At 54.6% G+C, this 26585-nt stretch overlaps 12 protein-coding genes across 12 annotated transcripts; 4 read left to right on the forward strand and 8 right to left on the reverse strand.

Moving 5' to 3' along the window:
• Nucleotides 1-415: 415 nt before the first annotated feature.
• On the forward strand, nucleotides 416-709 carry PG986_005593 (uncharacterized protein; the record flags this gene model as incomplete). Its single annotated transcript, XM_066841815.1, has 1 exon — nucleotides 416-709. One exon carries the CDS (start codon nucleotides 416-418, stop codon nucleotides 707-709), a length of 294 nt encoding a protein of 97 aa, XP_066701677.1.
• Nucleotides 710-727: 18 nt separating this feature from the next.
• PG986_005594 (uncharacterized protein) lies at nucleotides 728-1114 on the reverse strand (the record flags this gene model as incomplete). Its single annotated transcript, XM_066841816.1, has 1 exon — nucleotides 728-1114. The coding sequence occupies one exon, from the start codon at nucleotides 1112-1114 to the stop codon at nucleotides 728-730; it is 387 nt and encodes a 128-aa protein (XP_066701678.1).
• A 1116-nt stretch (nucleotides 1115-2230) lies between these two features.
• PG986_005595 (uncharacterized protein) lies at nucleotides 2231-3624 on the forward strand (the record flags this gene model as incomplete). The annotated part of the gene is made up of 2 exons (XM_066841817.1): nucleotides 2231-2400; nucleotides 2460-3624. 2 exons carry the CDS (start codon nucleotides 2231-2233, stop codon nucleotides 3622-3624), a joined length of 1335 nt encoding a protein of 444 aa, XP_066701679.1.
• Nucleotides 3625-3796: 172 nt separating this feature from the next.
• Nucleotides 3797-6512, reverse strand: PG986_005596 (uncharacterized protein; the record flags this gene model as incomplete). The annotated part of the gene is made up of 3 exons (XM_066841818.1): nucleotides 3797-3981; nucleotides 4044-4736; nucleotides 4790-6512. 3 exons carry the CDS (start codon nucleotides 6510-6512, stop codon nucleotides 3797-3799), a joined length of 2601 nt encoding a protein of 866 aa, XP_066701680.1.
• A 926-nt stretch (nucleotides 6513-7438) lies between these two features.
• Nucleotides 7439-8561, reverse strand: PG986_005597 (dienelactone hydrolase; the record flags this gene model as incomplete). Its single annotated transcript, XM_066841819.1, has 4 exons — nucleotides 7439-7650; nucleotides 7834-8064; nucleotides 8175-8381; nucleotides 8468-8561. Coding segments are annotated over 4 exons (744 nt in total), but the record flags the coding sequence as incomplete, so codon positions are not given.
• Nucleotides 8562-9582: 1021 nt separating this feature from the next.
• Nucleotides 9583-12189, reverse strand: PG986_005598 (uncharacterized protein; the record flags this gene model as incomplete). The annotated part of the gene is made up of 4 exons (XM_066841820.1): nucleotides 9583-11431; nucleotides 11489-11598; nucleotides 11673-11966; nucleotides 12049-12189. 4 exons carry the CDS (start codon nucleotides 12187-12189, stop codon nucleotides 9583-9585), a joined length of 2394 nt encoding a protein of 797 aa, XP_066701682.1.
• A 1067-nt stretch (nucleotides 12190-13256) lies between these two features.
• PG986_005599 (uncharacterized protein) lies at nucleotides 13257-15446 on the reverse strand (the record flags this gene model as incomplete). Its single annotated transcript, XM_066841821.1, has 2 exons — nucleotides 13257-13527; nucleotides 13600-15446. The coding sequence occupies 2 exons, from the start codon at nucleotides 15444-15446 to the stop codon at nucleotides 13257-13259; spliced, it is 2118 nt and encodes a 705-aa protein (XP_066701683.1).
• Nucleotides 15447-17115: 1669 nt separating this feature from the next.
• On the reverse strand, nucleotides 17116-17801 carry PG986_005600 (uncharacterized protein; the record flags this gene model as incomplete). Its single annotated transcript, XM_066841822.1, has 3 exons — nucleotides 17116-17144; nucleotides 17224-17457; nucleotides 17624-17801. 3 exons carry the CDS (start codon nucleotides 17799-17801, stop codon nucleotides 17116-17118), a joined length of 441 nt encoding a protein of 146 aa, XP_066701684.1.
• A 1272-nt stretch (nucleotides 17802-19073) lies between these two features.
• Nucleotides 19074-20034, reverse strand: PG986_005601 (methyltransferase domain-containing protein; the record flags this gene model as incomplete). The annotated part of the gene is made up of 2 exons (XM_066841823.1): nucleotides 19074-19962; nucleotides 20021-20034. The coding sequence occupies 2 exons, from the start codon at nucleotides 20032-20034 to the stop codon at nucleotides 19074-19076; spliced, it is 903 nt and encodes a 300-aa protein (XP_066701685.1).
• Nucleotides 20035-20548: 514 nt separating this feature from the next.
• PG986_005602 (CoA binding domain-containing protein) lies at nucleotides 20549-21159 on the forward strand (the record flags this gene model as incomplete). Its single annotated transcript, XM_066841824.1, has 2 exons — nucleotides 20549-20642; nucleotides 20783-21159. The coding sequence occupies 2 exons, from the start codon at nucleotides 20549-20551 to the stop codon at nucleotides 21157-21159; spliced, it is 471 nt and encodes a 156-aa protein (XP_066701686.1).
• Nucleotides 21160-21376: 217 nt separating this feature from the next.
• On the reverse strand, nucleotides 21377-22609 carry PG986_005603 (esterase lipase protein; the record flags this gene model as incomplete). Its single annotated transcript, XM_066841825.1, has 1 exon — nucleotides 21377-22609. The coding sequence occupies one exon, from the start codon at nucleotides 22607-22609 to the stop codon at nucleotides 21377-21379; it is 1233 nt and encodes a 410-aa protein (XP_066701687.1).
• A 1345-nt stretch (nucleotides 22610-23954) lies between these two features.
• PG986_005604 (uncharacterized protein) lies at nucleotides 23955-25187 on the forward strand (the record flags this gene model as incomplete). Its single annotated transcript, XM_066841826.1, has 3 exons — nucleotides 23955-23973; nucleotides 24084-24829; nucleotides 25068-25187. The coding sequence occupies 3 exons, from the start codon at nucleotides 23955-23957 to the stop codon at nucleotides 25185-25187; spliced, it is 885 nt and encodes a 294-aa protein (XP_066701688.1).
• Between the last annotated feature and the right edge of the window lie 1398 nt (nucleotides 25188-26585).

Genomic DNA, 26585 nt, shown 5'->3' on the forward strand with positions numbered 1-26585 from the left:
CATCACTTGTATTCGCGTGTTATCGCTTGGGATGCAAGATGCCCGAAGGCAGTACGGGCAAGTTCGATTGCGGCGCTACCCTCTTCCGCCAGCGCGCGACATGATAATACACCGTCTTTCATATATCGCTCCAGTCTTTTCCCGGGAGTATTTATCTAGACGGGTGGGCATATTTCTGGAGCTGATGTGATGATGCTCAAACATCGATAACATGTCACGATGTCAGTACCCGCCCGTTGGGGATATTTGATTCCGGGGTGGGCCTTCGTGGCTGCTGCCTGCTCGCGCTCTTCGAAATATCATGCCCATACGTGCGTTTACCACTCTACTTGAGATTCTCTTGAGAGAACCAAGCCCAGGTGCGGTGGCAAGCCAATATGAGTGGAAGTTGGCAGACTGGTTTCAATACTGCGGCATGCCAAACGAGGAGACGCCAAGGCCGCCTCCTATCCCGGGGCCTCCGCTGGATCCCTCGCCGCCGACGCTGCCGACTCCGCAGGCCCCCTTCCGCTTCCTCGCTCTCCCGCCCGAGATCCGAGGCTTGGTCTACATCTTCGTCCTCTGGGAGGACGACAATAACAACGCACCGAAGCCGGAGCGCCGCCACCTGGCCTTGTGCCCCTACGCGCCGCGCGACACTACCTCCTTCCCGGAGCCGCCGTTCGTACAGGCGCGTTGGAAGAGCATCCAAACCGCAGCAGGACCATAACACCGTGAGCCGAAACGATTATATGAGACCTGTTACGGTCACATTATCGTAATCACGCGAAGAAGGCTTATGCGAAAGCGGGTCGTACGGAAAGGGTCCGTCCGAGGTCACCTCCGTAAACCAGACCCAGCATCTACTCACAGTAGAGAAAACTCTGTAAGCGCCCGAAACCAAGCCACTGTGCCAAGATATACTGAAAGTTTTCTGCTCGCTGTGCTTGTCATTGTCCTCGTCCGTGGTGCCCATTTGATAGGCGCCATTTTCGGCGTGGTCGGCCTTCTCCTCCTCAGTTCGGTGCGTCGGCGTATCCGGACTGTCCGTGTGGTCGGTTATGCGAGATTCCTCCTTCTCCTTGAGCGCATCGCTGTCGACCTCGTCCATGTCACGGGACTCGTTGGGGCTCATGATGCCGTCGTCCATGAGAGAGCTCTCTGGATTACTTCCTGTAAAGCGATCTTACTTGAGTCAATGGCTGATAGTATATGCTAGCCAGGTATTGGCCTGATATAGTGATGGACGTTTCATGAGCCATCATGAAAGCTCTCTTGAGAACACCCACCTGAGAACGATAGAGGTAAATAGAGCAGGTTTGTGCGTAGCAGACGCGAAGACGAGCTAAGGTGTCGGATTACCCAACCTATCTAGCTACCCAGCATCATATGGGGAGGAGGATGGGTATTAGATGTGCAGCTACGTGCAGCTCGAAAACCCCTTTACAACAACTACATGGTTTTCGACGATGTTTCCAGACAGATGCAAACATGCCAATCGGCAGAAAGGACTATGCCTCGTGTACCATCGCAAGCCTGTGTCCCAGCATATAGGCATAGCCTCCCGGAGAAAAGGTGTTGATTGCTAACTATTGAAATGCACATCAGCGAGCCGCATCTAGTCGTGCTCGTCCATCTCCCGTACCTAGAGGTTTTGTTTCGCAAACTGGGTTGGAAAGGCAAATAGCCACGATTACCACGAATAGCAGCCAACTAGGATTGGCGAAGAAAACTACACGATGAATTGAGGACTTGGGCAGTTTGATGCAGTTCATATTCTGGTCTTGGACTTCTTTTCTTAATTGCGTTTGCTTTTCTTCACCTCAATCGGTGGGTAAGGTTCAAGTGTTTTAGTGACGGACGGCCGTGCTTTAGAAGGCAACGGGCGCTATCATTGACGTCACAAAGACTTTGATGTCCGCTAAGCACCTCGGACTTTAGGCGCCATTGTACTGGTTCTGACCAAACCGTCTATGAGCACAGCATTCGTCACTAACTCAAGGCACAAGAAGTAAACAAAGACGAGACAACCTGTATACTTATTCATTGGATATGTAACATTGATTCCAAGTATACACATGGAATGTGTACCCAAAAGACTTTGCAGAGAATCCTGGCGCCTTGCCGACGTTATGTGTGTACTGGGATCTCCGGCCCTCAATCCATCCGCAGTGCCAACATTCAACCAAGTTCATTGCGCAGAAATTTCCACTCCGCTTCTGTGGTGAACACCAGCGCTGCAACCGCCAAGATGAAGCGAAGCGCGCCGTCTTCCATTATTTCGGGCCCAAAGGCCAAGCAACCTCGTCCCGAGGTGCCCGAGTACCATTCGACTCCTTCCATGAAAGAGGAGACGGGCGAGATCATTTGGCCGGCCCCGTCAGCCCAAATTACAGTGGCACGGAACTTCATCAAAGAATGGTATGCCCTACCTCGAAAATCGCTTGGTCATGTCGTCTAACGTTCTCCTTCTTTCGCAGTGCTGCATCGGGCAAGAAAACACTGGTTATCCCTGACAAGGATGCAGATGGCTTGACATCGGGGGCTATCTTACAGAAGACTCTAATACTCCTCGGGCTGGATTCCGGTCTGATTTCAGCCCACCTGCTCCAGAAGGGCAGTAGCATCCACGTTGAAACCGAGCGAAGTATCATGGCATCCTATGAGCCCGAATACATCTTCGTGCTCGACCAGGGATCGCGAAAGTCAGCACCCGTCATTGACGGCCCCCACAAGGCCCTCGTAATTGACCACCACTTCGCCTTGGACGATGACTTCCCTGAGGGCTCGGTGCATGTAACAGCTTGCAATTCTCCTCCAGTGGCCACCAGCGCGCTTCTGACATACCATATATGCTCCGAGCTCCACGAGAAGGTTGCGACCAGCTGCGATTGGCTGTGCGCCATGGGCACCCACGGAGACTTGGGCAACACTTTGAAATGGGAGCCCCCTTTCCCAGATATGAAAGCTACCTTCAAGGCATACACGAAGAAGGCTGTGAATGATGCCGTGTCTCTGATAAATGCCCCCAGACGAACCTCAACGTATGACGTCCCAGGGGCATGGCGGGCCTTGATCTCGGCCAAGTCGCCCAAGGAACTCCTCACGAACTCCACACTCCTTTCTGCCAGAGCTGATGTCAATGCCGAAGTCGAGCGCTGCACTCATACAGCACCCAAGTTTTCATCAGACGGCAGGATCGCTGTGTTCCGAATCAATTCGGCTGCTCAGATACACCCAGTCATTGCAACCCGGTGGGCCGGCCACCTACAATCACCAAAGCTCGAGGTAATTCTCGTTGCCAACGAAGGGTATCTACCCGGTATGGTGAATTTTTCTTGCCGCGTACCACGAAGCGCAAAGGCCCGTGAGCCTCCTGTCAACATCATTGAGGTTCTGAAAAGCATCGCGGACAACGCTACAGACCCGACCCTCCGAGGACGTCTCGGGGAGTCCTTCGCCAGGGGTCACAAGGAAGCTTCGGGCGGTATTGTCCCCAGAAAGGAGTTTGAAGAGCTCATCGAAGTGCTGGAGATTGGCAAGAAGCCAGAGGGGAGCAGCCCGGCAAAGTCGAAAGCAAAGAATGCAGCGCCCAAACAAGCCAACACGCTGATGAACTACTTTGGCAAGCCGGCTGGTAAATGACGGGGTCCAGCCAGCCTCATCTATGATGTTTCCAGCGAAAGGAGTGGTTGCACAATGCTCAATTATGCCCCTCTGTAAGCGATGCGGCGGGGTGTCATGAGCAATTCCGCCATTTTAGGATGACCCAGAGGTATGCGGTTGGTGTCCTACTAATTGTATCATCTCCCCATCACTACGAGACATGGCTTAAAGTCCTTCGCAGCTTGAATAGTCTCGTTGGCCGTACATGCCTGAGGTGGTGGGACTCGGGACTTATAGCTTCTTTAACCGACTCGGGACTGATGTGGGACTGGGGAAAGAAGCCGACTTTCCCATCCTTAGTCATCCCAGACCAGCACCATTGACCTTGATCAAGCCCTGGATTTGGTGGATTTGGTTAGCGATCTTCAGCTTGGACGAACGAGCTTGGTACAACTCACAGCTAACGTTACGAATCGTGGCCCCTTTATCGAAAGCTAGCCACCCTGAACACGGGTCTTTGGGTTCCCATTTCCACCTGGCCGTGACAGTCACGCCGTCGTTGTTCATGCCAGGGGTACGGATATCGCCCTTGCGTGGCGGTAACAAAAAGATACACCTTGCCGGGAAAGATCCACGGGCGCCATCATGCCACCCCACGCACTGCTTACCACCCCATTTCTCGGGAAATTCTATCCCAACAATTCGAGCGCCTTCCAGAAACTGCAGGGTCTTCTCGCCATCGGGTCCGACATTCTGACGGTCACCTGGTCGAACAAGATGGTCCGTGACCGCAACAGCATTCGGTAGCAGTTCAAATGACGTTGATTCTGCTTCGGTCAACGGATTGACAGCTTGAGGATTGGGGAAAACCAGATCGGCATCTCCTAGTCCTGGATCGTCCGACGGAGTTTCTCCATACGTCACTGGAAAGTCACCCATCTCCGGCAACGGTTGAGGATGCCGGGCGAGATGGCGAAACAACTGGTCTGGTGTGGTGAAGACTGTTGCGTCGGACTCGCAAGGGGTTCGTCTTTCTTGCCAGCAAAAGACGCAACCGTACCTCGTCACATGTGCAGAGTCCGATGCCAAATGCGATTTGTAAAGAAACCTCAATCGGTACCTGACACCCCATGCGCCAAGGCCACCACTCACTATCCACCCGATTAGCATTTGTGTCGGATGAGCACGGAGATGGATTTCTCACTCTTTGGATTACTGTCCATTTCGATTTCGGACAGTGTATGCCGATACTTGCATTCAATACAACGAGCAACCGTCACTTTGTTACTCTGCCACACCTGGTCAGCCAAATCAACATGATAACTCCACCGTTGAGCTGTTCTTACCTGTTCCAAGCCGGCTACAGTGGCTGCCTGCCCTCCGCCTTCCCTGAAAACAAACGCGCCTTCGCAAAAACCACCCAGGAGATTGAAACTACTATCCGGGCCGATGCTGCAGTTGGCTCGATTGGCGTACCATGGCTCCTTTTCGGGTTCTAATGCCGGTACATCTGCTACACGTTCGCGAGAGGCAGCTTTAACCCCACCAACAAGTCGAGTCGAGTTCTTGGGAGGGATTTCGGGACTCGAAGTCGGGAACACACTGAAGAAACGACTAGGCAGGGGTGGTATTTTTGACGTATCGACCGGTACCTGGAGGCTGCTTTTTGCTGTCGACAGACGACTGCTCGCATCGGAGAACACTGAGGTCCGATACGAAGTCGAGGATGGGCTGGTGGGAGCAGCCGAGTTGTACTCGGGCAATGCCGAGCTCTCCAGCGTATCACGATTTGCTCTGCTTGTATCGGGACGGTCTGCGTGTATGTGGGGTAGTGTGCCGTCCTCTGGGATCACCTCCGGGATCACCTCCGGGATCGCCTCCGTCTCGCTCGGTAGGGTTGTGGAAACTTGCTCTCTGACCCACTCACTTATCCGTGAGGTTGAAGACATATACGCCATCTTTGGACCTATTTCAGCCTGCGAAGGGCTGATTTCTCGACCATTAGCATTGCTATGTGCGGGCGAGGACCGCCCGTTCTTGCCGAGATTCGATCGTTTCTTATTGAAACTCGATCGTGCCGGTCGGAGTGGGTTAGGATGAAGACGCCATTGGTCGCTTCGCCTTGAAGAAACCGAGGACCTGATGCTCCCGGAGGAGTTTGCGGACGATGCGTGAGAGCTCCTGGTCCCCGTTCTCTCTAATTCATGGCTGCCTCCTGAGGCAGTTCTATCGCCAGTGCGTGTCGAGTGCGTACGCTGCGAGTCCTGTCTAGACGTGGAAGTTGATGCTGGAGGGGAGTGTGGTGGTTGACTGCTTGGCAACCGCAAAAGAGACTCGGCCTTTCCCGGTGGCAAAGGAGGCAGGGGTGGGAAGATGGTATTTGTGGAAAGTGCAGTCAGTGGGTGCGGCTCAGGAGATGATGGCAGGGTTGATGAACCATTCTCAATCTTCAATCGCCTGATAGCTTCCAATGCACTCAGAGCGAACGCTTTCGACGCCGCCTGAACCTCGGCATACTTGTCTGCATTGAACGTGTCCACCTCGATGAAGTCATCCAGGTCGTATAGCAGATCCTCCAGGATCCTCCGATTCTCCACATCGACATCTTCAAGCGAGTCAGCTTTGAGATATCTTCGACTAAACAGGGGGCCGTAACGATTTAATAAGAATGAGGCAAGCTTACCATTGTCACGGATACCCTTTTTGAAAGCATCGCCATGCCTTTCTATCTGGGCATCCCAGAGGGGCTGGAGCTTCTGCAGCGCGCGCTCGCCTTCCTTGACCAGACCTCGAGCTGCCTTGAGCATGCATTTTGACTGTTCGGGGTCTTCACTCTTGTCGGCCTCGGCATTCGCCGCCGCTTCCTTCGCAATCTTGACCAGCTCCTGGAAAGGGTGGATAACGAAGCACTCCGCGTCAACCGGCATGACGGCAACGGGTTCAACAGGCGAATCCCGGAGCCCCAGAGGTATATGTGCGCGGCTAGGTGTAGCGGCTTTCCCGTACTGCGTTCGACATATAGAGAGGGTAATAATTTATTGAAGAAATACAAACAGCAAGATGGTCGCGTGACCCGTCGTATCACTGAGTTGCTGTGAGTTGCTGTCTTTCAGTCCAGATGTTCTCACCTTTCCTGTCTGCAAGTCTCAGATGGCTGAGCCCGGCAGGTCGGGTAGGGCGTGCGCACCTTTTAGGGACGTGGCATTAGTACGAGTTGCATATGCGGCGAACCCTCGCCATGGGACATCCCCGTCGGGCAGGCGTTGGGTGCCCCATTGCTTAGATGTCACTGCATGCGGTGGGACACTCTATTTCGGCCTCGGTCACCGAATCTAAGTTCAGGCCGCCCGTTCAGACAGTCGCCATTGGCCCTGGCGAGGGCCCGGGAGGTGTGGTGGGATTACCTCATCCGACCAACGCTGACAGGGGCACCGACGGTTCGATGGTGCTCCAGGCCAATCGACGATGGCCTAGCGCCCACGTGCCTCCTCGGACGCCCTTGGGATGGACTTGCGCGACAGGGAGCGCAATTTGGTTATTCACACGAATAACAACAGTTCGTACGACTAGGAACAAAATCATTGATCGATCGAGTATAGTACGGCTATGTTTGCGGTCTAGCGAATGCAACATGCCCGTTTCTACCCGTCTCACGTTCGGGAGCTAAGCTGCCTTTTGGTTCTTCCGATTCGGCGGCATCCTTGAACACGGCTACGCCAAAGAGCAAACCAGCATCAAGAAAGACGACTCGATTTGGGTCGCATTGCCTTGCTCATCCAGATGGCGAAATTACTTCTTCTCTTTTCATCGTTACCGCCTTTGCTTCCTTTTGCTTCCCCTAGCCCACGAACCTGGTGCCGGCTTTGAGGTGGAACTTGAACCACTGGATGGCCTGGTTGAAGGCCTGCTCCTTGGCGAAGACCTCGGCGGCCTTCTTGGGGTCGCAGCGCACCGCGAACCCGTGCTGGACGCCCGAGTACACCGTCATCTGGTAGGGGGCGCCCGCCGTCTTGAGGAGCTTCTCCAATTGCCGTCGCTGCTCGCCGCCGAAAACCTCGTCGTTCTCTGCGTGCACGATTAGTCGGACTATCCTTGGTTCATGACCGCTGCTTCGAATAATGTATTTCCTTTCCTTCTCCTGGTGCGTGTACGTGTAAGAGAGGAAACGGGGCCAAAGCAGACATGAAACGAACCATACGTTGGGTATCGGGGGGACCAGGGGCAAAAAAGGGGACAGCAACAACTTACCACCAGCTACCACGCACAGGGGCTTCTTGACGCACAGGGCGTCGTCCGAGTCGAACCAGTTGGGGTGCGCGATGAAGCCGGCGTCCAGGGCACCATGCAGCAGATAGCGCATCACGTATTTGGCGCCGAAGCAGTAGCCCGCGCCCGCGATGAAGCGACAGCCGTGCTTGCGCATCTCCTCGATGACGGCGCGGACGATGGGCTCCGTCTGCTGGGAGCCGTGGTTCCTCACTTTTCAATCGAAAGGTAGGGGGAAGCATGTCAGTATCTGGGTTTTACACATGCTGGGTATTTATCTTATGATAGGTATGTGGAAGATAAAAGAGCAAGAAAATGCATACTCCACTTATGGGCGCTGAAGCCCGCGCTGGGGATGTCGGGCACCGGATCGCCGCGGAAGAGGTCCGGCATGACGACAAAGAAGCCGTTGGCGGCGAAGTTGTCGGCTAGCAGCCGGTTGTTGTTAAAGGTGTGGCCCATGGCGTCGGTGAAGAGGAGCACGGCGTTCTGGGAGCTGCCGTTGGGGGGTCGCTTAAAGTAGACCTGGCCTGGGGGTGAGGCGATCGGGGGATCAGTCAGCTAGTTCTCAGTGTCGTTGCCGGCCTAATAAAGGGGTGGGGGCGACTTCACGTACAGCCATCAATGTAGCGGTAGGTGCCCGTGGGCTCGCCTTCGTGGAGGTGGCCAGTGGTGCAGCAGGGACTGAGGGTCTCGCCACCGCCGTCCATCTTGTCGCTGACTGAGAGGTAGCCACCAGATGTAAACAAAGTCGCAAAATAGGCGAGTGATGAAGTTCAATGAAGTGCAACAAGGCTTTCCTCGAACTCGAGAGTTATGATGGTGTGCTGCCCAGCCGTGGACGAACTGCTTGATTTTCGTGCCCAGGACAGCTCAGGCGTTGATCGACATCCAGAGTGGCTTTGACCTCGAGGGTTTCGGTGGTGATGTGTTGGTTGGGACGCGTGGGAGATGAGCATGATTCCGTCCCAAGTTCTGATGAACCAAATCGATAAGCAGAAGTTGCCTTGCCGCCTAGTTGTTACTGTCGTCGTCCCATCACAGGCCCGTTGGTGGTGGAAAAGGACAAAAGGAATTTTAGCCAATACGTTGCTGTGGCTCTGTGAATGTAATCAGACGATCGGTCGTCGCTGCCGTGCCGGGATGGAGGGTGATCGCCGAGGTGGCCAACATACGACCCGCAGGCCTATCGTTTCTTCACATAATGGATGGTTGTTCCCTGATAATAACATTGCACATCGCTGGGCGGATTCGCGATAAGTACACTTTCGGCGTCACATTCCATTCGCAACTAATCAGTCATTTGCGACTGTTTTACGCGCTCCATTCGGCATGCTCACACTGGTCGCTCACTCATTGTCAGAGCTAAGAATCACGGGCAAGTATCTTCGAGCTTTCGGCATCTACACAACAAAGCCCGACTTGATCCCCCAAAGACAGTGGAAGGAGGCATAGAATCCATGTCATTAACATGATCGTGATCTCTGTTCTTTGAATACTCTCATCCGAACATGCTATGCTACTCAACCAGCGTAATCTCAACCAAACGCCTCAAAAACAGCCCTGGAGTAAAGCATCATACACAAGGCCGTCCATTCTCGTGTGCCATTGGGTCTGCCACTGCCGGCCCAAACCTCCATGAAACGCCTTCGCCTAAACACACAATGCGGGGTGGTCATAAATTCTTGATAAGGCGTTACGACGAGTGGTTCGACTTGCCGCCACCCAGACTCATTCGGCAACCAGTTCCTCCAGCACTCTCATGGCTCGTCCGCCTTCCTGCTCGAACTTGCTCACCATGGTCTCGCACTCGTTCTTGAGACGCTCTTCCGCCAAGCCGGCGTTGTGGTTGATCCACTCCTCGACCGTCATCTTCCTCTCCGGCGTAGTAAGCTGGGCACCCTTTTGGAGCAGCGAATGAGGGTTGATGTTCTCCTTATTCAGGTCCTCGAATACCTGGTCGATGTCTACAGCTGTCCACGGGTGCGTGCTCTCGAGCCCGCAGAGGATGTTATTGTTACGCTTGGACGGAGACGAGGGCGCAGGAGTGGTGGCAACCGGTTCCAATGCTACGCGACTAGAGTTGGCTGTGTTGGACGGCTTCGAGGATGGCGGCTGGTTTTCCTCGTCAGAAGCTTGCGGTGATTGTGAAGGAGACAAAGCAGATTGCCTCGCGGAAGGCGCCGGGGAGATAGCGGATTTCGGCGTTGCTGGGGTTTCGCTGATTTCAGGAGCAGGAGAGTGCGAGATGGCTCTCTTTGGAGTCGGCGCTACAGCTCGTGGCGTGGAAGACATCTGAACTTCGTCCGAGAAATCCACATGCGTCATTGCTTTCGGGGGAGGCTCTGGCTTGGGCTCTTCCACGGCCGGTGGGGGCTGTGTGCTGTTCTTCTTGGGACGGCCACGTTTCTTAGCAGGTGCTGAGGCTGTGGTGAGCACAGTTGCGTCGAAGCTCAACTCGTCTTCTGACATGGACTGAGTCGGAGCGGCGATGGTTTTGGGGGCAGCAGCTGGCGCAGGTGCAGGTTCCACTTCGGGCTCAGTTCGCTGTTCAGGTTCCAGCTCGGCCTCTGCGGCAGCTTGTTTCGCCTTCTGTGCCTTTGTCGGCTTCGATACCTTTCTGGTAGTACCAGCCTTGCGGCCTTTCTTAGGAACTTGTAGCGTCGAAGCCTCTTCAGCTTCCATATTAGCCCGCATGGCCTTGAGCTCAGCCGAGACATCAGCGTCAGTGACCTCCGCTGGAGTGGGGTCGAACATGGCGTGGTCACCGAGGGGCTCTTTGTTGGCAGCCGTGCTCTTCTTCGGCGCCGTCTTCTTGGCCTTGCCCTTAGCAGCTGGTGCCTTTCGCCTCTCCGAATCAGAGTCTGCGGCAATAGCTTCATCCTCAGATAACGGCCTGTCCAAATCCGCCTGCAGTTGGCGATCTATTTCGGCGTCGTCGGGAATTCCTGCCTCATCCGGCATCGAGACGGCGGAGGCAGTGGACGCAGTAGACAGTTTTCGTGTGTTCCGAGCCCTTGGCGCTCGCGCCTTCTTCTGTGCGGTCTTTGTCGGAGGCGCAGGGAACGAGTCGACCATACTCTGATCGGCACTGGATTCAACGACGGACACTTCAGGGTTATTGCTCTGGCGAGCACGGGTAGCCCGTTTCTTCGGGGCAGGAGCCTCGGCGTTGGTCATCACGGAGTCGTCAACCGTATCAGAAGCTCGTTTGCGGCCGCGGGTTGGCTTGGGCGGAGGGGGAGGTAATTCATCCTCGGGCGGATCTTCTAGTACTTCGATGGGTTCTTCCTTCTTCCCGCGACCCTTTTTGGCCCTGGTAGTTGTAGCCTTCTTCGCCCTCGGCTTCTTCGTCCCACCCGCTGTGGCTACTGACGTGGTCGTCATGACACTATCTTCGTAATCGGCGAGTGTGGATGGTGCGTCGGAAGCAAAGGTGGCGACAGACTGTACTGATAACCTCGAGGCTTTGGAGGCCCTAGCTCCTTTGCCACGGGCTGTCTTTTTCAGAGGACCTTGTTGGTACTGGTCTATGAGCCTAAAGAACGGGCACTCCGGTGAGCGCCTGTAATGCTCATTCCTGCCGCGGGATATTAGCGAATCGCAGCCAAGGCACAGCGCGCGTGTTTAGTCTTACATGGGCTTGTCGGCGGGCTCCCAGCCGTCCAGGGCGAGTTGGCAGTATGTACATGTAGCCATGTCGTCAGAATCGATTGTGGGCGTGTACTTCCAGCCAGCGTCGACCATCTGCTGCCGCGTTAGTGAAACGTAACAAGAAAACGCGTTTCTGAACTGTCAAGCTCCCGTGGGAAACAACGCACCTGCTTCGTCTTGCATTTCCAAGCCCGCTTCCCTTCGTGAGGCCACCTCTTCGCAAACGTCGCCTTTCTCGCCTCCATCATGCTGGGATGGCTGGGGTCGTCCATGTTGTAGTCGCCGAGTCCGGCCTCGATAGCCGTCACGATGGCCCAGCCGCAGCGCGGCGAGAGGCGCAAGTGTTCCTCGATGGGACTGTCGTCATCTTCCCAGCCTCCTATGCGCGCGTGGCATAGATAACACACAACATTATCGGGCTTGTCGGCGGTAGGTTCGAAGTAGAAGCCGGCTCTCGCAAGCTGGGGAAAGAAGGTATCAGCGTCCATGGTTGTCCAGCTATCGCCGCCACCGGCACCCTAGTGCGCAGGAAGAAACACTTACCGAGTTCTCGTCCAGTCCCTTGTGCGGCCATGCGAGCGTCTTGGGCCCTCGTTTCCTGCCCGAAACAGGCTGTGAGGTTTGGAAGGAGGCTACGCGGCCTTCAAAGGTATAGTAATGATCGGGAACCTCGCCGTCGGCCATGATCGCGGTCGTCGTGTCGCGTCTCGCAGCGACGGGAAGGGTCTACGCGCGGGGGCGTAGTGAAGTGATGTTGCAGAAGGAAGCTTCTAGGTAGGGTCGTGATGCAAAAGAGTGCCCAGGGTACTTGACGTAACTCGGATTGTTTGTTGTTTGTTATTCGAGAAGCGATCACGGGAAAAGTCGTGATAGTTAGTCTGGGGGCGGGCGGGCGGGCTGTTCTGTTTAGACAAGCGCTACCGGGTTACAGGTCGAGGTACTCCGTAAAGTACGTTCACAGAAAGTGGGATGCGCACAATTGGTAAATGGATTGAAGGAATTGAAAGACGCGACTGCGATTGGTCCGACCGGGATCGCGTTGTTTACTTTCTGGCGACTGCTGAAGGGCGCCCGGAATCAAAGTGGGGCCCGCCCTAGTTGGCCTGGCTCGAGCTCTCTAGGCTCTAGCGGTTCTAACACTGACTGATGAGAGTCCGTGGAGGCTGTTCTTCTGGGCTGTCTCTCGCAGCACTGCTCAGGGCTCACTGGCCTCTAACCGTCAACTCCACCAAGTTGAGTAGACTGGCAGGCTGGCTTGAGCACCACCTCCGGCTTGACCGCTTCCATCTCCCATCATTTGGAAGACCCGGATAGGCATGTCGTGCGTGATACCAAAGCAGAGCAAAAGGCTATCTAACTGGCTAATGCACTCGCCCGACGACTTGTGATGCAATGCATCAACCGTAACGATGCCATGAACGCATGGCGTACAGAGGAGACAGCTCAGACGTTGATTACTTCTGAATCTGCCATCGACAAGCAACAAGGCCACCTGCCCATGAATACCGGCAATCTACACTCATACTACATACATAGTACCAATCAAGAGTTACGATTGTTCTTCATGTTATTTGTACTTCAAATCTCGTCTGTACTGATAAGCCAATGCCTGGTCTAATCAAGTCAGGCCGGCCTCTCCTTGAAATGACGGCATGCGAGTACCAATGCTTTTGTGACACCTTGGAAAGAGCGAGCCATACATATGGGTTGCGCCCCTGACGAGACATGTTCTATGTACATACAGAGGTAGTTCACGCTTGCAATCCGAGTTCGCGGTAGAAAGCCTCGGTACTGGGCTTCCTTCCAAGGAACTGCTCCAGAGTGGTCATCTCGTCCTGGCTGCCGCCCTTTTCGAGTACCGTGTGTCGGTAGCGTCGTCCCTCCTTGCCGTCCATGGGGTTCTTCTTGAACACGGTGTGGAACATGTCGGTACTGTACACCTCCGATGAAAGGTAGCCGTAGTAGCCAGCGTCATAGCCGCCGATAAGATGGCCGAACGTTGCTTGTCCACTGCCCCAGTTGCTGCGATAAAGTCAGTAAAGGTATGGCGGAGGAGCAAATTTACTCCCTTGGTTGGGGAGGATTTAAACTTACTAGCCTTCGCCAAAAGTCTCCGGGCCGGCGAATCCACAGAGTTCGGCTCGCAGCTCGTTGTAGAGCTTCGTGAGGTCCATCTTCTCAATAGTCTCATGGTTTTCGGGTGCGTGCACCTTCATGTCGTAGATGCCAAAGTGCAGCTGTCGTAGGTTGAACAGCGCATCGTTGACATGCTTCGTCGCGATCTGCTTCTTGATCAAATCGTCGGGGATCGGCTGGCCAGTCTCGTAGTGACTTGACAGGGCCTTGATCTGACTAGGGGTCCAGCACCAGTTCTCGAGCATCTGGGAGGGCGCCTCGACAAAGTCTCTCACCGTCGAGGTTCCGTGGAAACGGGCATACTTGGTGCGGCCTGCCAAGTCATGGATTCCGTGGCCCAGTTCGTGGAAGAGCGTCGTAACTTCGTCGTGCTTGAGGAGCGACGGCTTCGTAGGGGTTGGCTTGGAGAAGTTGCAGACCAGGGCCGTCGCAGGGTAGTGGCGCGATCCATCGGTCTGAACGAAACCAGGCTGCAGGTTGAAGTTGGCGGCGTGGCCGTACTTGCCCTGTCGGGGGTGCAGGTCAAGGTACAGGTAGCCCACGAAGCCGTTACCTTCGGAGCTGTCGTCCCAGACGGAATAGACAATGACGTCCTCGTGCCACACAATGTCTTCCGCCTTGCCAGTAGGCGATATCTTGGCGCGCTCTTCCTTGCTAAGCTGAACAAAGGCCAGACCAAAAAGCTCCTCGAAGATCTTCAGCATCCCCTTGACGGTATTCTGGAGAGGGAAGTACTCCGCAATCTTGGTCTCGTCGATGCTGTACTCCTGCTCAATCATCATGCGGTCATAGTATCGGTGATCCCAAAGGTAGTATTTGCCATCGGGCTTCAGACCTCTCGACTCCTCGTCCTTCTTCTTCAGTTCGAGCAGATGCTTTCTCTCCTTCTCACCGCCAGCGGTCAGACGTTGTCGGAGATCCGAAAGGAAGGTATTGACAGTATCAGTCGTCTTGGCCATCTTGTCCTCAATGCGCAGGGCGGCGTGGTTGGGGTACCCCAGCATGCGGGCGGCCTCATCACGCAGGACAATCGTCTCCTTGAACAGGGGCAGGTTGTCGTTGACTTTGTTCTCGTTAGCAATAAAGACCTTGCGCCTCGTCTCCGGGTTCTTGGCGAACTTGAGCGTCGGGAACAGGTCGGGGTACTTGAAGCTGAGCCGGACCTTGCCCTCGTTCTCGCCAGTGCCCTTTTCGAGGCCCTCGACAACATCAGAAGGTACGCCGTCCAGCTCCTCCTTGGTAAACCAGACACCACCGTTCTCCTCGTTCAGGTTCTTCTGGAACTGGATGCTGATCTGGCTGAGGCGCTTCTTGATCTCCTTGAAACGATCGCGCTGGGGACCTTGCGGCAGCCCCAGACCGTTCTTGATATAGTTTTTGTGCTCCTTCTCCAGCAGTCGAAGGCTTTCTGAGTCTATTTTCGGCTCGGACTCACGCTTCTTGAAGACGGCATCGACCAGCTGGAACACATCGTCTCGCATATTGCACTCGATGGCAAATTCATCCATGATCTTCTCTGCTTCGGTCGAGGCATTGCGCAGATCCTCGTCCGCGGACACGTACTGGTAGAAACCCAAGATGCGGCCATTGAGTGCAGACTGGTCCTCGTCCTCGGCCATGGGCTTCAGGACGGAGGCGAACGTGGCCTTTTCGACAGGGACCTGGGCCACAACCTTGTCCAACACGCTGCGCGTGGTGTCGCACAAAGCCTTGGCCTGGCTCGCAATGCTGTCCTTGGTGCCTGTAAAGGTCGGCGGGGGTTGGGGCGGGTTCTTGTACTTGTCTGGTGCCATGGCGGCAGACATGATGGGCCGAGTCGAGGGGGCTAGTGTGTACCTGCTGACGACGGGGTTGGGCCTGAAGCGCAAATGGTTCAGGTAGGAGGTGAGGCGGGAGGCGGCGCGTGAGGAAGCCAGATTGAAGGTGATGGAGGCGAGGAGGACAAGGAGGGAGGTAAGGAGGAGGAGGAGACTGAAGCCTCTTCTTGTAGTGGAAGCCAGACTCGTCTCGTGCTCTTTAGGTTCTATGCAACTGGGCTGGTAGCTACGCTTTTGGCTTCTTCATGTGAGACAGCGTCCAATGGGGGCAGTCTTCAGCTGCAGCCGGTTCCAATGGTAAACGTCAGCCGGCACCCAGAAAATGCAGGTCTGGTGGGGGGTGGGTAGTTGCCGTTGCAGTTTTGGAGTCGGGCAAGCAGGCTACCGAATGTCCTGTCCTTTCAGATCCAGATGTAGGTACGGTACTTACTGTGCGACAGATATACGGTATACCTCGGGCCTAAACACCTGCTACGGTACTTTGATGCACGGCGGAAGGGCGGTAACGAGCTTGTGTTTGGAAGGGGGGGCTGCTGGGCTGGTCGGGTGGGCTTGCTTGTCGAGAAAGAGTATTAGTAGGCGCGACGCGGGGTAACAAAGGGTTGACGAGGTAAGCGAGCGGCAGGGCGATTGTGATGCGAGGTGGGAAGTGGGAGGTGGGAGGTGGAAGCTAGCCGAAACAACACGACAAGAGGCCGAACACGTTAGACTTCCGGGAGAGGAGGGGCTCTGGAGGGGTCCTTTTTCTTGGGTTCAGAGCGATGTACATCAATGCAAGTAAGACACAGATAATGTAGATAATGCGCACCTGATTCCTTCCGACCAGGTAAGATAGTGACGATGCCACCAGTGACGGGCCACAGAAGCTCCCTACAGCTAGAGCCAGGGCAGACAATACCCACAGTAATGCTGTGACAATTCCTTCGGATCCTTGCCAGCGAGGCTAGACGTGTTAACCTGCCAGACCGTATAAGTTAGGCCCCTTCCATCACGTACGCTGCCCACTGTCCCGTCAGCTTTAGAGAGGGGCGTCGTTCCTGAGCGGTGGGCGACCAGTGATTTCAGCCCATAGCAGTATCCCAGCACAGCATGCTTTGAGAGGGAGCTATCCCGGTCAGGGCGCTGTTTGCAACCCAGCCCGTCGTCACTCCACAGATCAATCTGAAGCGCCGAAGCACCAGGCACTCGAGGTCTTGTGTGACTGATTGCTTGCTTGGCGAGTCGTCACGGCGGTCGCCAGAGTCTTCACCACCATCCCGCAACACACACACACACAAGTCTACCGTAGCACCCAATGTCACACAGCTGACTGGATGTAGAACGTAGATATGCAAACAAGCACACACATGCAAACGAAAATACAACATCGGGGGAGAGATCATCTTGTATGGGTAGGGATTCACAAGCGCATCATTCCGTGCCATGTGTCCTTCAATGATTATCTATCCGAGAAGAGGCAGGGGCGAGTTCCCCCTTAAATCAATACATGCGTAATTCCGTGAATCAATCAATGAGCAAACGCCATGTCATTCCCCCAGACATGCAAATCTCTGCAATGCCTGATTCTGGGCTTTCGGTGCAGTAAAACAAAAGACGTCCAATCACCCACAACTCCCAACGCACTTCGGCATCTCCCCTTCAGTCACGAGATCCGACCCTAGTTGGCCAGGATGGTCCGTACAAGGTCTGCATACCGCATTAGAATTCACTCGACCCAATGCACCCTTATTTTTCAACAGGGGAAAGGCGTGTATGTGCGACTTACCGGTGTAGTTGACCTGCCCGGAGCTGGTGTCGACCGCCTTCAGCAGCTCATCGACCTCCTCGTCGGTCATCTTCTCGCCCAGGTTTGTCAAGATGTACTTGAGCTGACCAACTCCGATGAAACCGGTCATGTCCTTGTCAAACACTTGGAAGCCGCGGCAGTACTCGTCGGGCTCGCCAGGGTCGCGGAAACCACCCGGCCGGTTCAGAACGCGCTGGAAGGTCTCGAAGTCGACTATTTCATAGCAATCGCCTCGTCAGTTGATACTCTGTAGGATCATTTCGCACTGTCTTGCGATTGATGCGCTGTCTCGTCGTAGTCGTTCCATGGCCGCGAAGACGGCCGCAGCCCAAGGGACGAGCTGTCCGGCCGGCATGGGTACAAAGAAAGTGTTACTTACAGTCACCACCGACATTCTTCTCCAGGTCGCGAATCTCTGTCAGTGTCGGGTTCTGACCACAGGCCCGGAGCAGGTCGCCTAAGCTGTCGAGCTGGACACGGCCGTTACCGCGCTTGTCGAACAGGGAGAAAGCCTCCTTGTAGTTGGTAGAAGCCTGTCCTCCTTCATTAGCTGCCATTTTGGGTGATGGTTTTGTTTACACCGGCGAATTGCAAGATGCGCGCGCAGGGACTTGTTGTCGTCGTTTGCCGGCGGGTGCGGAATTGATGCAGCAAGAAAATAGAAATCTGGCGGTAACGATTGTTGATATTCCGTGGCACGGGTGAGGGAGAGAAAATAGCGATCGTAAGACAATTGATTCAATCCAATGTGTTGGGAAGAGGGGCCTTCGTCGTACGACGGCAGGGAGGCAAAATAGGATTGCAGCCGGGCCAACTACAAGAACCTCGGAAAGTTTTCCTGTTCAATTGTAGCGAGTTGACTGGGCTTGATGGCGCTGACTGGTTGCTTCTGTCGACATCGCTGGGCGCTAAATGCAGGGATTCTGGCCTTCTTTTTTCTTGATTTGCATCGCTTCATCTGTCGCTCGGTCGGGATTTCGATCGGCAGCACCGACTGGCTCATTTTTATTGTTCCTTGTCGAAAAGGTCGTGTTTATTTTTCGCAGGCCGGGCGGGTAACAACAAGTCCCCTACACGCACTGCATGGCCGCGGTGGGGTGGGGTGGTGCATTTGGGGGGGACATTGGGGGTTTGCAAACATACCATTCTGTCGTGTGAGGGATTTCTCGCGGGAAATATGGCGGTTTGGGAGTATGAATTCTGGCTAAACAGCAATTTGGACTTGGTGATGGGGTTTCTAGGAGGAGAGAAACAGTAAAGGGAGGAATCCAAACAGTGAAACAACTGATCAGACTGGTTTTCTTTGGTTCTCCCTATGAGCGGGCGGTCCATTGGCATTTACTGGTCTGTGCCATCTCAATGCGTCCAGATTGCAGTGGGGTGCGACCAACTCAGCGCCCAAGCTACTCCCACTACCCCCATCGTCAGGGGCAACCAAACTGACAACGCTGCCCTTGTGTCCTGAAGCGGCAAGCGGCGGTGAAATAGTCCCAGCTGAGCTGCCCCACGAACGAGTTGATAGTCTGAGGCGGACTGATGGTTCCCATGCAGCTTCAGAGGACGTGTCATCTTTGTGTGTCTCCTGTCTGGCAAAGCGTCTGCTGGATCACCAGTGTCAAACATCGGACGGAAATGCCTACTGCATACAGTCTTCCGGGGACGGTTTCAAATAGCGGATCAACTTCGCCTAGCCAGGACAACGACTTCCGCTTTTTTCACCATTTTTGGTACTCGGTCTTCAACCCCAGTTTCTACGTCGTATTTGCAAGATCTGCCTTGACATGTAGATATACATAGGTAATGATACAGTGATTGTCCATAAAAGAAACTCATGATCGTCTCCTCGCCATCAGCAGATATGTTCCCCAGTCCGACACCACTTCGGCTTCTCTCCAGCGGTCTCCCATGGCCTTCCACTCCGGAATTGAGTCAATCATTCGGTCCCACATAACGTCCACCACGTCACCCTCTCCGCCGTCTGCCCGACTTTTGACATCCGGGTAAGCGTCTTTCCAGGAGTTGTAGCAGCTAAAAGTACGGGTATACGCCTCCACGGCCCCGAGCTTCATCTTGTTCGTCTGCCACGCCACCTCTTCACCCTGGCCCTGCTGGCCCGGCTCGTGCAATTGCCTCTGCACGTCAGCAAAGTCAGTCTCCGGCGGTACGACCTCGCGCAGTAAGTTGCGCAGGATCTTCCGGCCGGGCTCCCAGAAGCGCCCCATGCCCTCGATGCCGGGGGCCACCTCGCCGAATCCGTAGACGAAGGACTCCATGACCTCGGTGGCCTGCTCGTAGCCCAGCAGCATGTTGTCCTTGTAGCCGAAGAAGGCCACGGTGCCGCCGGGCTTGAGTGTACGGGCCAGGTTGGGCCAGACCTGGGCGTAGTCGAACCAGTGAGCGGCCTGGCCGGCCACGACCATGTCGAGAGACTTGTCCGCCACGAAGGTCAGGTCTTCGGCGTTGCCTTGCCGGAACTGAATGTTATTGATGGTCGTCGTCTTCTTGGCCTGCGCGACCATGCCGGCCGACGGGTCGACGGCGGTCACGGAGGCGAAATGGGGGCTTAACTCCCGAGAGATGAGGCCATGGCCGCAGCCCAGGTCGAGCAAGGCGCCTGCGGGTGTGGGGAGTTGATGATATGCCAGAATTGCCCGATACAGAACGGGTGGGTATGACGGCCGGAATGCAGCGTATGATTTTGCCGAGAACGTTGATCTCCTGGTATGTAGTTAGCGACTTGATGTAAATGGCTGTGACGTGCGGTTTAGTGACTTACGCAAATGCGGACATTTTGAAAATGTCAGTACAAATCGCTTGACGGTTTTGAAGATTTACTTGATTGCAGCAGGCACTGCGTGTTGTTTTTGCTTGTAATCTTCCCCTCTAGCTGTGCAATTCTGCTGTGAAGGTATTCAGTTATAAACAGGTATACTTGCTGTACCCCAGCTGCGACAAGACCTCGCAGCCGAGACGAAATCCGAATGCTAGGCCGAGACCAAGACTGGGGGACGGAAGCAGTCACCCAATGAGAATGTGGGGATGAGGGGACTGCCTTGTTCGGAAGCTGCCCCGCGAAACCCCAAACGGCCTTGAGGTACAGGTTGACAGGGTACCTACGTACTTGGAAGTTACAGAGCTTTTGCGGTGCGGTAGGTGCGACAGGGAACTTTTACCTGTTCATAAGTACAAAATCTCCCATCTCATCCCATCCCATCCTGTCCTATCCTGTCCTATCCTATCCCATTCATTCGCCCATCACACTGTGCAAACACCCAACTCTTCCATGTCGAGCAGAGCCATCAAGATGACTACCGAAGCCACCGCGAAAGTTTTCTTCTCCTCGCCCTACTTCTCTGTAGTGGGTGCAAGTTCCAACCCAGCCAAGTTCGGACACAAGAGTAAGCTCTTCCACCTTCCATGTTCCACGTGGTCTTCTGGTTTCAAGTCGTTACCCACCGGCGAACTCGCAACTTCATATCACTCTCAGCATCTACGATAGAACGCCACTACTCAGCGACATACTGATCCCATTAACCAGTCTTTGCTTGGTATATCGCGCACTCCATCCCATCCACCCCCATCAACCCGGGCAGCAGTTCCATCGCTGTCTCGGGCAAGGACTATGCCACAGTGCCCACCCTGTCGGCCTTGCCGCGTCCCAAGGAGACGTCGGTGTCCATTATCACACCCCCAGCGGCCACGCTCAAGGTGCTCAGGGAGGCCAAGGAGCTGGGCATCCCTGCTGTGTGGCTGCAGCCTGGCACATTCGATGACGAGGTGCTGAAGTTCGCCTACTCCAAAGGTGAGGATGGCTACGGTGGGGCGGTTGTTGCCGGAGACGGTGGCAGGGGCAGCGAAGGCTGGTGTGTGCTCGTTGACGGAGAGAAGGCCATGAAGGCGGCTGGCAAGCTGTAATGGCATGATATCATATCACCCTTCTTGCAGCCCAGATAACCCCTTCCAATTACGCCTGAAGGGTTCAACGGGCATTGTCTACGACACATGCTATCACGATGATGCGAGACACGACCTGCTCTCTGAAGCACACCAGTTCTCTCAAGTTAACACGCAATATTCTAACCATTATACATTAAAGTGGAAGGAAACCCATCAAGCCAAGCCGCCAACAAATTTATACGGAATGCTGCCTCCCACGTCCCGACAGCCGTGGCCGCTCGCGGATTTGCGTCAGAGGTCTATCACCAACAAGATGGTTGTGTTCTATCTTTGTTTCTTCCCTTAGCATCCTGATCAGCCATCCCATGCCCTTGACCCCTTCCTCCATGCCGTAGATCCCAGCTAGAGGAAAGCAATGCATCTGCCCTTCCCAAATCATCCAGCTGCCCTTGACTCCATGCTTCTCGCAATTCTCTCTCAACACGTCCGTATCTGGAGCCAGTACATCATGCGTTCCATAGACGCCGTACACATGGATCTTCTGGAGCGCCAGTGCCCTGTAAGCCACACCGCTGTTCAGGGCAGGAGACACCTGGGGGTCATCAGCATTGATCCCCGTATCTAGCTCTCCCGGGGGCGAGGCAGTCCATGCTTCAGCTACCGCGCCCGTGTATTCAGATCCCAACAGAGGATCGTGCGGGTCAAGTGCCGCCATCTGCGAGTTGGAGTTTCGCAGATCAGACGCTGGCGAGATGACCACGACGCTCTCCAGGACTGAGCGCAGCCTCGTCACGTCTGCTTCGAGGTCCAGCGGCTTTCCTGTCTCAATGGGGCCGAGGCCGAATGATGTTTTTCGCGAGTATGCATCAATGGTCTTGGACAGGTGCGTGGCCCACCAGAAGGCCAAGCTCAGGGCGACGTTGCCACCGGCCGAGTCACCCATCAGTACGACTTTCTTGCCGGCGGTGGCCGACTCGGAGACGAGCCGGGTCAGCAGCTGCCGCAGTACAGGCAGCGACTCGCTTGCGGGGCTGTTGGGGGCCAACGGGTAGCTCACGATGGTGAACCTGTGGGTGCCCGCGAGGCTGCTGGCGATCTTACCCACAAAGCTCCAGTGTTGGCCCGAAGGTGGGCTCTGGAACCCGCCACCGGCGAAGTAGTAAACGTTGTGCAGCGGTCCCGGTCCCTGTTTTCTGACGAACGACGAAGAGGTTTCCGGCACGAAATCGTACAACCACGTGTCGGTGCGATCATGGCACCGCTCTACGATCTTGCAGCCATTCTTGCGCTTGGGGTGATTGGCCAGACGGGGGCTCCCGGCGGGCTCTGGCTTGCCGGGCTTGACAAGACGCGGCCGCAGGGGCTTGATGACGGTCCTGAGGACGCGGTAAAGGAGGGAGAGGTCGGTCTCCCGTTGCACAGTAACTAACTGGCTTTTTGGGGTGGTTTGGCCAGCGGCAGCTGGCATAACTGAAAATGCGCGTGGAAATGGCACCTGAGCTTACGGTTACTTTTGACAAAACGCGACGACGAAGTAATTATGTAACGCTCAGGATTCGGGCGGCAACGCGACTTTCCTTCTTTATATGAGGTTTCACGTCGCAAAGAAAAAAAGGATCCTCCCTGGGAGTGGATACATCAATCAAATCTGAGGCTCCCCGAGCTAGTGTTGCCGCCGCCGCCGCAACTGGCTGGTGTGACTGGACTGGCATATGCTGACGACGGTTGTGACGTCGTTGATCGCATTAGTGGGACTGCGGCCCGAACGCTTCATGGTTCATTTCGCTTTGTCGAGAGCGAACGGTCTCAGGCGCGTTCCGCCGTTGGGCCATTTAATTCCCCGAAGGATTCAGCGTTGCGATTCAAGCTTTATTTCGACTTCTTGGCCGCCGGCCATCTCCCGTTATGCCTGCCTTCGCGACATGGGAAAACATAGGGGCGCTTAGGCAAGCTAATAGCGGGTTGTGGCCACTCACGGGCCTCCGCTTGAGAATGGGTTTTGTACTTAAGTTGTCCCGTCTTTCTTCCTCCTTCGGGGCTACTTTTCTTCCAACGTTGTTTCGTTGGCTCCAACCTGGTGCAGCAACCTCGAGTCCTCCACTGCAGCCCTGGGTCATCGCGCCATGCTTGCATGCACCAACCAACACGCGCGAGATCACTGTGGCTCTGTCTCACATCGGCAATTGAATTAGGATGAACCGGCCCAGTATTCCGAGATGCCTGCCGTATGAAAGTCACATCAGCCTTATGCTCTGCGTTTAATTATTGTCAATTGCACGAACCTGGCATGTTTGTCATCTGAGTCGAAGCGTGGAATCTTTGGGTCCGTGCATGGCATACTTGGCGGTGCCGCAATCCAACTTCAGCTCGCCCGTCTTGAATTGGGTATAATCGTTATATGAGCCTGTTCCCCTCATATCAGTACCGATTGTTAGATTGCATCTTGGAATTAGGTGATAGGTGCCGTTACTTACAATCCTTGAACTTGCCAAACACGTCGGCGCAATGTCCAGAACAGTCCATGTGACCCCCCACCATCCATCGACCAGCCGAGCTCGAAGTTCCAACCTTGATACGAGTCTAGACCTATATCGGAAGCCTTCTTCGACACGATGAATTCTTCCGAGAGGAACGTCACATCCGTGCATAGGTTATCAATTACCCTGCGCAGGCTGTCAGCAATGCTACTGAGGAGGATGGGTAGGCTATCAACGTATGAGGTTTCAAAAAATACGAAGGAAGGATGAGGGGCAAAACCATACTTTGGCCATGCTTCAGAATCGACATCTGCTTGGTTTCTGCCATCCTTGCCAATGTCGCAATTCGCCTCGGGTAAACGTTTGTGCAGGGCCAAGTCGAAGTCCGAGATCATGTCTTCGAGAGCTTGCCAGCCATCGTAGAATGTGTGCGGGATGGCCTTTGACGATGCAATACAACTGCAGTCCTTGAACTCGTTGGTGCACCTCCCATCGGGGCCGCCCTTGCACCTCTCTCCTGCGCAGGCCGGCTTCGAATCAAGACACCAATCCGGCTTGCCAGGGTCATTGACAGGGCAGGAAGGGAAGATGGGCATCGGTTCGGGATCGGACCGGAGCTTCCACGGCCGCGTGAGGGTATTGTCCCGGGCGCCGTAGAAGAAGGCCAGTGCGCTAGCGACGCCGAGAACCCTCGTTCCCACCGCCTCCAGAATATCCGACGCCTTTGGGATGACGGCCACGTCGACCTCCTCGTAGGCATCCATCACCTCAAAGGCAACGCGCCCATCCACAAAGGTCTCCATCTGCCCGACCAGGGCCAGGGTAGCCGCGTCATTGCCAGTAGCCCGGGCGATCTGGTCGTTCAGATGGCTGAACTGGGCCATGACCACCGATACTTGGCGATACTCTGCATATATCTTGTTGGTGCGTGTTCGTACGCACGCCATGTCTGGAGTCGCTCGGCCCTCGAGGTACTGGTGTCGTCTGTAGTCCCACCCTCGTCGCGTCTTCCACGGGCAGGCCGGGGCTTGGTGCGCGATGCCATCGAGTATGTCCTTGAGCCACTGGCTCAGAGTGAGCTCGAGCTTCCCGCCCACCATGGCGACGCGGAAGCCCTCTGGGATAGATGTGGGTTCCGGCTTGCCATGCTTGTCCGTGGTGGTAATGGTAGCCGTCCCGAAGTCGCTGTCGCGGTGGATCCACTAACGCGGGTGTGTGTCTCAGTATGGAAGACTCTCAGTGTAGAAGGCCACGAAGTGATGTCGCACTTACCGAGGTAGTTGTCTTGCCGTCGCATACACTCTCCGCGAGGTACGGCGAATCCGCGCCGATGGGGGCTTGGCTGAGTAGTTGTTCAGTTAGTAGATCATCGGAAGGAGGGCCGGGTTGTCCTGCGTACTAGTTCTCAGGGTGCGGGATGTCAACTGGGCTGATGCCCACCTGTCCTAGGCTGGTTGGGACTATAGCGGCAAGTTGGACGCTTTCGGGAAGTTTTTGGGTCTGCGCCGACAGCGTCGTCTGGCCGAGACCAAGACGACTGATAGACAAAGCGAGGAAAATATACTTTGACAGAGCCATGGTTGGGAGATTAGAAATATCAAGACGGCTTGTTGATGGTAATATGTCTGTTGCTAATAGACTATTTGAGTGGTAGATAGTTCTCTTTGAAATCAATGAGGAGACATGAACGCCTGATATATAGTTATTTGGGCTTAAAGGACCACCCACGACTATTCAACGGATAGTTAGCTGCGGTATCAGCATCAACTGCGCATCGCGATCATTGTCTGTCATTTGCCCCTGTAAGAGGACTTTGCACTGTACAGTTGCCTCATCCATAGCCTCGGATCATGAAACCAACATAGATGTCAACAAACATCACCGGTGCTGGAGGCAAAAGCGGAGAGTGAAACTGATATCTGAGATTTTCCAACAGAGCCCCGGGGACGATGCAACCAACGTCAATAGGGATACAGTCATGCGAACTTGAGAGTGGCTCTTCGGCGTATATCCAACACGAGGTTGGAACTATTTCAGCTGTGTAGTGGCTTGGTAGGCTTAGCATCCCGGCGTCGCTGGAGGCTGAGTCGGCCAGGAAAGCAGGGGCGGGCATTCACCTGCAAGGGATATGTTGTTCGCACAGACCGGACCAACGGACTGCTGTTGGAACTACTCAATGGAGTTCTGTTACTCCGAGGCAACTTGGCCAGCACTTGGTTATACATCTTAGCAAAGCCTACCTTTTTGCCGAACTTGCTAAGCCTTGGAAAAAAACAGAAAGTGCTTAGGATTTGTTTTGTGACTCTGTTTCGATCTATCACTATATGAGAACCACAACTTGAAAGAGGTAGATATAAATAGCTATCTCTCAGTGACACATGATATAAACTACCTGTTCAAATCTATTCTTAGAACATATGCATTTGTGCTTGGAAGAGATTATGATGTCTTGATACCTGGCATGAGAAGCAAATGCGATTATATATTCATGATATTTCCCCCGCTGTTTATCGACGACTCTCTACCCAATCTACCAAGAAAGCATCAGTATCCATTCGAATCGTCATTGCAACGGCCGAGACGAACAAGATGCAACTGCAAAACCTCCTCGTGGTCTGCCTCGCAGAAGCTGCTGCTGCAGAGTACCGTTATGCAATTGACAGAGCGAGCTGCAGTGAGTTCTGACACGCATCTCGGAGGTGAAGCATACTAATGAGATAATAATAGCCGGCGCAATGTACGACAGAGTGAAGCACTATGTCGAGGTTTCCCAGAAGCAATCGCAACTGGTTGTCGACAGATTCGGACCGTATCTCGACGACCCGGACTTTCGGCCCAATGATCGCATCATGGCCGCATTCCGGGCGAATTTCCCTAACGATGACATGTCAACAATCAGAAATGTTCATGGTAATATTTCCAATACCACCTTCGTTTTGGTTATTCGCTACTCAAGGGTTGCTAACC

The sequence above is a fragment of the Apiospora aurea genome, assembly GCF_038362705.1.
Source record: "Apiospora aurea strain CBS 24483 chromosome Unknown utg000004l_segment0_segment0, whole genome shotgun sequence".
Classification (NCBI taxonomy): Eukaryota; Fungi; Ascomycota; class Sordariomycetes; order Amphisphaeriales; family Apiosporaceae; genus Apiospora; species Apiospora aurea.